The 10312-nt window shown below is 46.2% G+C and overlaps 1 protein-coding gene across 1 annotated transcript in view; it reads left to right on the forward strand.

Annotated features, from left to right (window-relative positions):
- AATF (apoptosis antagonizing transcription factor) overlaps nt 1-10312 on the forward strand; it is a 69331-nt gene extending 59019 nt beyond the window's left edge. The window contains exon 12 of the mRNA XM_082200854.1: nt 9669-10312. Coding sequence (XP_082056980.1) covers nt 9669-9732 — 64 coding nt within the window. The 3' untranslated portion in view covers nt 9733-10312. The remainder of the gene's footprint in view (nt 1-9668) is intronic.

Consider the following 10312-nt stretch of genomic DNA (forward strand, 5'->3'; position numbering starts at 1 on the left):
AATGCCATCGCCCTTCACGTACCTCCTCTTGTTGGCCACCAAAAGTGGGCAGGCTCTATGTGCTTTAGTCAGGGGTGGCGCATTTTCCCAGACTAGGTTCCCGTGTTCAAAAAAAGTGGGCTCTTCCTCTGTGTCAGTCACTGCCCGTCTTGCTGCGAGCTGTAGGAGGTTCCGCTAGGAAATCCGGGCATTAAAGGATTAATAGGTTTCTGTGACATAAGAGTTAGCAGGGGGGAAATCTTCGCAAGTTCCTAGTCTTTTACTCTGCGTACTTTGTACGTCTGGTATTAAAAACACTGAGTGGTTGGATTAGTGGGGGAATTTGGGTCTGGAGCTGTCAATCCCGCTATCTCTGCAAATACAAGAAGTTATTATTTGAAAGTTTACTTGGAGAGTCGTTTTAACCCCCATGTGTGTCCACCTGACCACTTCCTTCTGCGGCTCCTGGCATTTTCACGAGCTCCACGTAAAGTTCGTTCTGCATTGGTGGGAAATTGGTATTATTAGTGTGGCAGCACCTATTATTATATTATACAATGATACCTTGGTTCTCAAACTTAATCCGTTCCGGAAGTCCGTTCCAAAACCAAAGCGTTCCAAAACCAAGGCGCGCTTTCCCATAGAAAGTAATGCAAAATGGATTAATCTGTTCCAGACTTTTAAAAACAACCCCTAAAACAGCAATTTAACATGAACTTTACTATCTAACGAGACCATTGATCCATAAAATGAAAGCGATAAACAATGTACTGCAGTCACACGATCAATCAGTCAGTAGCTGAACCGGGTTCCACACAGTCACAAAAACAAAACAAAAAAGCCTCAAAAATAAAAACGAAAAATAAATAGCAAAAACAGACAGACCTCGGCGTAACTCTCAAAATGGAGCACGTTCGGCTTCCGAAAAAGGTTCTCAAACAGGAACACTTCTGAGTTTGCAGCGTTTGGGTTCCAGGTTGTTTGAGTACCAAGGTGTTTGAGAACCAAGGTACCACTGTTATTATATTATATTATATTATATTAATTGCATTATTATTCTTTGGAACTCCCTGCATATTGATATTAAGCAGATGCCTTCACTGTATTGTTACTGCCACTGGCTTCAAAAATTTTCAGCTTAGGTAAGCCTACCTGGGCAATAAAGGGACGCGGGTGGCGCTGTGGGTTAAACCACAGAGCCTAGGACTTGTCTATCAGAAAGTCGGCGGCTCGAATCCCCGCGATGGGGTGAGCTCCCGTTGCTTGGTCCCTGCTCCTGCCCACCTAGCAGTTCGAAAGCACGTCAAAGTGCAAGTAGATAAATAGGTACTGCTCTGGTGGGAAGGTAAACGGCATTTCCATGCGCTGCTCTGGTTCACCAGAAGCGGCTTAGTCATGCTGGCCACATGACCCGGAAGCTGTACGCTGGCTCCCTCGGCCAATAAAGCAAGATGAGCGCCGCAACTCCAGAGTTGGCCACGACTGGACCTAATGGTCAGGGGTCCCTTTACCTGTGCAATGTAATTTTACATGTACGTTAGTTTTTAAAATCTGCAGATTTTATCTATATATTGATAATTCCAATAGATTTGGAAGTCTTCTTATTGCTATATACATATATATTGTTGCGGGGGGGGGGACACACCCACCCACCCATTATGTAGGCTTGGAATGTACAGTTTTCTCCACCGTCCCTAAGCCCAGACCTTGCCTCCCGCAATAGCTCCATTCATAGCCAGGCCTCCCGAAAAGTCAGCTCCCCTCAAGCCTTTGCAATTGGAAGGGCTGTAAACGTCGGCAATGCCCTGCGAAGCAAAATTTCCTGGACCTCTTTGGTTATGGAAATTCCCTTTAAAAAACAACAGCGAAGAAGTAAAATAAATAAAGCTAACCTGTTAAGAGCGGCAGGATGATTTGTTGCTTTCCCCCAGCGAGACAATTTGTCATCTCTTGTGTGGAATCTGTTACGAAACAGCCAAGCTGTGGAAGGGAGGACACCATTCTAGGGCTGCGGGATATTAAAGTACACAAAAAAGGACCTCCTCCTTGGCCAAAACACTATTTTAAAAAAACTTTTTGTTTGCGTATGTGCTCTTTTTGTGATTTATGTGTCCGAATTTGAGTTTGTTCTCTCTTTATTCACCCATTGGGGAAGTTGTAACTTCCTCAGCTCTGCGTGGTGGACTCTGTGCTGCTTGTGGGGCTGAATGTGCTTCTTTTGCACGGTCCGTTCTAGATTTTCGGGTCACAGGGGAGAGTATGCAGCAGCCGGGCTGTCATCAAGAGGGATTCCTTGACCCACCCCTCCAGATTCTAAGGGCGCCATTGTCCAAGGGGGATTCAGTCACACACCGCCAAATTCAGGTCGAGCAATTCCAGTTGATGGCGCGACCGGCCACTTCCCCAAAAGATAAGGATAAGGAAAGTGACAGGAAAATGAAGCGGGAAAGCGTAGGAAAGAACACACTTGCTTTGATGTAGCTGTCATCTAACCTTCCTGCAAACCGAATGTGGTGAATGCTCAGTGGAACTCCCTGCCTGTTGATATCAGGCAGACACCTTCGCTGTACTCTTTTCGGCGCCTGCTAAAAACATTTTTTTTTTTTGGCAAGCCTACTTAGAATGCTGATGCGTGTTTTCATCAATTTTTAGCTTATTGTTGATTTTAATTTTTTTGAGTGTTTTAAATTGTTGTTGTTAATTCTTTTATCAATATAGTTTTACCTTCTTTGAAAACCGCTTTGAGTTTTTTTGTTTTTTAAAAAACAATTCAGCAGTGTATGGATTTTATGAAATAACTAACAGGAAGGGCCTTAAGATACAATTGCCACATCCTTTTTGGTGTATCTTCACAGCAATATTTTTAAATTATTATTACTATTATTATAATCATATTATTATTATTATTATTATTATTATTATTATTATTATTATTATTATTATTATTATATTAATTGAGATGTCTCCTTTCACTTAAACCTCAAGGCAAGGTTTAAACCTTAAATCTCCTAAAAACAGGTTTAAAAACAATTTTAGAAATGTATAAAGTTAGGTCTCAAAGCAATAGGATTAAGCACTTAAAGCAGATTCCCCCCCCCATCCCATTGGAATTGCTTGTCAAAACAAAAATTTCTTCAGTTGTTTCCAGGAAAACAAACTGTGGATGGACACCTGTTGCATCTCAGTAGGGGTGCTTGTTCCACAGACCAGAGGTGTACCTGCACAGTGGGCCAAAACTTTGCTTAAAAAAAGAAGAGAGATAGCTGATTTCTGCACTCACTACTAAATTCCGCTGAGCACAGAATTGTGGAATCTTCTCTCAGAATCTTGTTGACCATTGCTGCTGCTGCACTCCTAGGTTTTTGCAGAAATGGAGTCACAAAGGAATCTGGTGTTTTATAAGTCTGGTTGCCTTCCTTAAGACCGGTGCCCTTATGTAACTGAGCCTGCCCTCTTTTGACCATGTTTCGGGGGAAGCCAATAAGCCTCACCCCCCCTGGAGAAGGACGAAGTATATACAGGCCACAGAAGGAGAGACAGTAGATCAGTGAGAGTTTCTGACTCTTAGTTATTTTAACAATGACAACAGCGAAAAGTCTTCGCCTGCCGCCGCCGCCCACAACCAGCCTTCGCAGGGAATTACAGCTCAGTGAGGGGAATAGGGGTCTCCGAGCAGCTTTCAACACCCCTAGCAAACTACAGTTCCCAATATTCTTCACAGGGAGCCATGACTGTTTAAAGTGCTATAACGCTGCTTTAAATGTATAGGGTAGTTGTAGCCACAGTGAACCCACCCAAAAGGGATTCTGGAGGCCGGATTAAGAGCATTCCACCCACGCCATCATTTGTACAGCTGGGTATGAAGAACCCCTTTTCCTCCCCCTACATTTCCCACCATTGCTGCCTGTCTGAAATCCTTGTAAATCTCGATCTTACCTCGGGAGGAGACCCGTTGGAGGTCACCCTTCGGGATTCCATGCCATTTATTCCATTTTAACGTCTTTCCCCTGTTAAGTTCCGCATAGAAGCCACTTCCTGGAACCATAGTGGAATATCGTGCAAGTTTTGTGCTTGTTTCTGTGTTACTTTCCTTCCAGGAAAAATCCCGTTTGCAAACAATATGGAAATGAGTGCTAAGCTTGCACTCGTTGTGTGAAAGATAGTGTGGAAATTGACCGTTTGGGAAATTAAATAGAATAAACCACCATGACGTTAAATAGAACAAACCATGTAAATGCAGCCTAAGAGAAGGGGGGTTGGGGGTCTAAAAAATGGGTGTTGTTGGAGAGCCCCTGATCCTGACCCAGGGAGAAAGAGAAACTGCTGCAGGCTAGCTACTGGTATAGCTATGCCTGGTATACTTGTTATTGCCCACATTCACTGGTGTGGTTTCTATATTGTGTGTGCATGCCCTTTTCCTGAAGTTTTGGCGGTTAAACGAGGGTGAGATTGCCCCCTAGTGCTCACTCTCTCCTTTTTTTATAATGCCATCGGAGATACTGAGAATGTGGGCGGCTTAAAATAAACGCAGCTGCATTTGGCCTTGTTTTGATAGTTATTTTTAAAACCACGGAATGGTTCACTTCTGCAACACTTTGCCCTGTTCCCTTTGGGGATCAAACCATCACCGGCCCTGGGTTTTGCTCTCATTGGCATGTGGGCACACAGAAAGCTCCAAGCTCACCCTGCGTTTGGAATTGCATGACCTCAAAATCCCACAGCGGGGGGGGGGGCGGGGAGTACCCTGAATTCTGTGACCCGCATAAGTCATGCAGATTTAGCAGAGTTGCTTTACACCAGCTGCTGAGAATCGCAAGTGGGGAGAGTTGTTGCTGTTTGCGCTTTGCATGCAGAAGGTCCCAGGTTCAGTCCTCAGCATCTCCAGGTAGGACAGGGAATATCCCCTTGTCTGAAAATCCTGGAGATCCACGGCCACACTCTGTGTACAATAGCAAGCTAGATGCACCAACAACCTGACTCCATATAAAGCTAACTCCTGTGTATCTATGCTGCGGACTAACCATCCATTTGGGGAGGGCCGTTGCTTATTAGAACAACGCCCTTGCATGCAGAAGGACTCTGGTGGCGCTGTGGTCTAAACCACCGAGCCTCTTGGGCTTGCCGATCGGACGGTCGGTGGTTCGAATCTGCACAACGCAGTGAGCTCCTGTTGCTCTGTCCCAGCTCCTGCCAACCTAGCAGTTCGAAAGCATGCCAGTGCAAGTAGATAAATAGATACCACTGAGGCGGGAAGGGAAACAGCATTTCTGTGCTCTCTGGTTTCCATCACGGTCTCCTGTTGCGCCAGAAGCGGTTTAGTCATGCTGGCCACAGGACCCAGAAAGCTATCTGTAGACACCCCATAATCGCCTTTGACTGGACTTAATCATCCAGGGGTCCTTTACAGAAGGTCCTAGGATCAAACCTTGGCATGTCCAGGTCGGGTTGCAAAAGTCCCCCGGTCTGAAGTCTTGGAGGGCGGCTGCTGCTGGTCAGTGTTGACAGTGCTGTGCTGACTGCATGAGGCAACTTCCTGTGCTGTTACGACTGGGGGTGCTTGTTTCCCTTCTACACCAAGAAACACCCCCCCCCCAATTTAAGCGGGATGGGCATGCGCTGACCCACCAGCACCGATTCTTTTTCCTAAATCAGGGTGGCGTTTCTTTCTTATGCAAATATCCTAATTACAGCGCATAATATTTACAGTCTCCCCGACCTCATTCTCAGATTTGATCTCGTTCTACCTCCTATCAGTTTCCCTTTGGCTTTTATAGGGGACGGGTTTCTGTCTGTGGGAGAGGTGCAGAATTCCAGCTGCACCCAAAGTGCATCTAGCTGGCACCCTGCATCCCCCCCAAAAAAAAAATCCCGCTCCCTTTCTAACGAAATACACAAATAATAAAGCTAAGGTACTCGCGTGTTTTATGGCAAACGGCCCATGATCACTCCCCCCCTCCCCACTCCATCCCTGCTCCAAAGCAAGGTTTTATGATAATATAGTAAAAATATTAAATTAGAAAATGCCTCACTAAGGGTGATAAAACCTTACTGCGGTAGAAATAGGTAATTATCCCCAGCTCAGCCTAAAATGACAGTTTAACAGAAATAAAAATGTTACTGCTCATTACTTGATTTTTGTAGCTTGCAATAAAGGGTAAGTTAAACTTTAATTCAGGGGAGACCCCTGTTTCGACCCCACACCCTCCTGCGCGCTCTTACCTTGGGAGCGAGCGCTATTAATTACTCGCTAGATGGGCCACTCCTCGGCGCTCGGCTAATTTGAACGCCCTCCGTGTTTTCCGCAGAGCCTTTCGGGCAAACTGTCCAGCCAGCCCAGATTGATGCTCTTCCTCTCTCTGGCTTCTGGTCTGACTATTAATAGAAATGGCCTCTCGAGTCGTACGGAGACAAGGAACGTTAGAGAGGCAGCATTTCGCCATGTGCTTGACCTTAAGGAGTCGGGGCTGTGCGGAAAGCTGCGCTCCTACGGGTAAATCGAAAGCTAGTGGAGCAGGAAGATGCCATCTAGCTGAGGAGTGCCAGCACTGACTGGCAGTGGCTCTTCAATTCCCAGCCCTATCTGGAGAAGCTGGAAGTAGGTGTTCTACCCCCGAGCTTCAGCTCTTCTGCTAAAAATAAAATGATAAATAAAAATTCTAGTCCTCATCGTCTGAGCTAATAGGAACATAGGAAGCTGGCTTAGACCGATGGAGACCATTGGCCTGTCCAACTTCGTATTGATAGCCCACACAGTAGCCCAGGCTTCCTCAACCTCGGCCCTCCAGATGTTTTTGGCCTACAACTCCCATGATCCCTAGCTAGCAGGACCAGTGGTCAGGGATGATGGGAATTGGAGTGCAAAAACAGCACTGATCTAGATACACAACTCCATAAGCATTTTAGGTACACAAGCGTTTGAGATTTGGTGTCTTGTCCTTGTGGCTGCGACTCTCCAGGTATCCTGGAATCTCTTTTGGTTGTCTCACTTGCTGAGCAGCAGAGATTTGAAAACTTATCAGCCGAGTGTGTTTGGAAAGTGTTATTTACTTCGTAGCATCTGATCATAACAAGTTTTCTCACCCCCGTTTAATCCAGCCATGAGGACTAGCTACTTGACTGTGTGTAAAGATACAGGATTTCTGAGCTTGATGGTGGTCGTGTTAAAATACACTAATTCTGAATATACATATATGTACCATACACACACATATCTATACACATAATATACAAATATAGATACTTTTGGCTGTTCCTTAGCCAAACCTTTCTGTCGTTGCAGGTTTCAAATATATGAACTTATATTTATATTTATTTATAAGTATATTTATATACTTATAAGTATATTTATTTATGAATCATAAAAATGCATCATAGCCTAATTTTGTCTGTGTGTGTGTTTGACAAAAGCTGTCCTGTTCCTGTTATCAACACCACTGTTGATAGTGGGCCCTATTAATTTGAGTCTTTTGTTGCTGGGCTGTTTTCATTCCCCCTTCCTTCCCCCTCCGGTTCTGTGTCAACCTCAAGGAAAAAAAGAACAACATATATGAAAACTAAATTATAGTCCCACGCAGCCTGCCTGATTGAATCCTCCTTACACCACCGCGGTCTCATACATCCTATTAAAATATTCAATCTTGTTCTCTTCCTTGAAAAGCCTTGTATGGAAAGGGCAAACTTATAGGGGGAAGAAAAACCTCATTCCCCAGAGAGATGGAATCTAGCCCTGGCGCAGTATTTACATATTTCTGTGCCGCGCGAGAGTGGCACTACACAAGGTCTCCCCAGCCCTCGTGTTTATTAATAAAGATTGCCGAATGCATTTTTAATTATCTCGCAGCCTTTTCATTTGAAGCCGTGGATGATGGTCGCCGCTTGCTTCTTCTAAATTGACCTTGAAAAGTTGCTTTCTCCCCCTCTTTCTTGCCCCTCCTTTCCCTTAACCCTCGTGTCACCTCAGAACTAGACCGCTGCAGCACTCTCCTCCTGGAACGGCCCTTGAAAGCTGTTCAGCTGGTGCAGAATGTGGAGACCCTCCTCCAAACAGGGGTGTCCTTGCACCGGGGGCTCATGCTCTGTGTCCATCCCCAGGAACAGACTCATTCCCTTCCTGTGTCCCTCTTGCCTGCAGGTTCAGGTCATCGTCAGAAGATGTTTGCTTGGTGCTTGATCTCCATGTTCCCATCAGTGTTGCCTTCCCAGCAGTGCAGTGGTGTAGCGTGGGGGATGCAGGGGGGGGGCCGGCCGCACCGGGCGCAACATCTGGGGGTTAGGGTTAGGGGGCGCAAATCCACGGGTTAGGGGGCGCAAATTACTTGCCTTGCCCCGGGTGCTGACAACCCACGCTACGCCACTGCAGCAGTGTCACCAAAGTTACAGAACTTGGTTTCCTGGGAGGCTAATATTGCGACTTGCTAGTTTTTAGGGAATGGGTCTGGCCCATTAGGGTGAATGGGGCTCTGACACCACCAGCCTCGAGTGTGGCTTTTCATCTCCATGTCTCCTTTACTTGCAGTGAGTCTAGGGGGTGGCCCTGGCTTCCAGCTTCCTCCTCCTCCTCCTCAGCCCCAGAGCTCAACACGGAGGAGGAGGAGGAAGACAAAACTAGAATTCTTTGCCTCCAGCTCTGCTTGTCATTGACTCTGCGGGTCCAGCAACGGTTGGGCTCCGAGCCCCACTGAGCACCAGCCACTATTGTGTAGGTCAGTGGTTCTTAGACTTTTCCTCCCTGGACCACCCTTTCAGAACAAAAAATTGCTCATGCCACACTGAGTGTTTAATTGATAAGAAATAACATTGGAAAGCGAAGAGAAACATGGCAATCTCTCATGGATGCTTTAGCTGAGATTCCTGCATTGCGGGTGTGTGGGTGTGTCCTGGAGCAGATGACCCTCTGGGTCCCTTCCAAATTTACAGTTCCTTGATTCCTTGAATTATAACATGGTAAACAACTACAGTCGTACCTTGGATCCCAAACGCCTTGGCTTCTGAACAAATTGGCTCCCAAACGATTGAAACCCGGACGTGACTGTTCCGGTTTTCAAACGATTTTTGGAAGCTGGATGTCCGATGGGGCTTCTGCGGCTTCTGTTTGGTTTCTGAATGTTTTTGACTTCCAAGGTACCACTGTACTTTATAATATGACCATGGGACACCCAGGAAGGATAAAACAATGCAACTTCATACTATACTATACTATACTATACTATACTATACTATACTATACTATACTATACTATACTATACTATACTATACTATACTATACACAACATGGAAATGTTCAAATGTTTCTTTGTCCTTGGATCTTCCTGCCACGCTTGCCATTTTCTCCTCCCGCAACAGTGTGGCACACCCCATCCTTTGAGAACCACTGGTGTAGGCGGACGGAGCCACGTTTCAGAGAGTGCCTGGGGTCCATTGAGTTGTATGTTTGTGCTTATAACTGCTGGCTGCTTCTAGCAGGGGATTTTGGATCTTCCATTAGCCTGTTTTGTTGCTTGGTGGCACTGACATAAGGGAAAGTGTTGTTGCTTGAAAAGTAGGGTTTTCTTGGTCACTTGCCATTTTCAAAGGTGCCCCCAGTCTCCAAAGGGCTGTGGTCTCGTGTTCAAAGCTGGCAAATGAAATCAAATAAAACGGCTGCGCTTTTCTGTTCTCTTTCTCTCTCTCCCCCTCCTCTCCCACCCAGAACGGAACTTTATCGGTCCCTCTTTGGCAAACGGCCACATCTCGAAGGAGGCGAACACGCTTAGCGGTGGGTGTTGTGCTGCCACAAGCTCTGAACTTTGGAGAGGGGAACGTCCACCACATTCGGACACTATCCATCGCTCTGCGACTTCTCCTGCTCCCTTCCCTTCCTCCCCTGTCGATGGAGATGTCTTTTCTTGGGCATAACCAGGAGCACCCACCATACTTGATGCAGTTGAGAAGTATCTCCACTTCCTTGGAGTCGGAATGCTCCTGGAAGCTAACCTCAAGGCTCACCCAATGCACGACGACCTCAGTGAAGGTGGGCTCACACGTTGAAGTGCGTCTTGGAAGCGTTGGGCAACTGCTCTGCCAAACTGTGCTTTTCCCCCCAAGTACGTTGAGGGCGTGAAACCAGCCACTTTAAGGGCCAATGAACAATCTGGAAGAGTGAGAAGAACTTCAGAGTTTCATGGTAGCCATCTCTGGTCAAATCCGGATGAAAGCAAACCATCGCACCCTGGTTCTCTGCACGAAGGACACTTCATAGGGGACCTTTGTAGCATCTTGTGTCCTTGAACTCCTTGACGGTGGTCAGAGACCCTGTGGAATGAAATCAGAATTAAAGAACAGTGTGTGTGTGTG

Source organism: Podarcis vaucheri (assembly GCF_965113315.1).
Source record: "Podarcis vaucheri genome assembly, chromosome: 15".
NCBI classification, from domain to species: Eukaryota; Metazoa; Chordata; class Lepidosauria; order Squamata; family Lacertidae; genus Podarcis; species Podarcis vaucheri.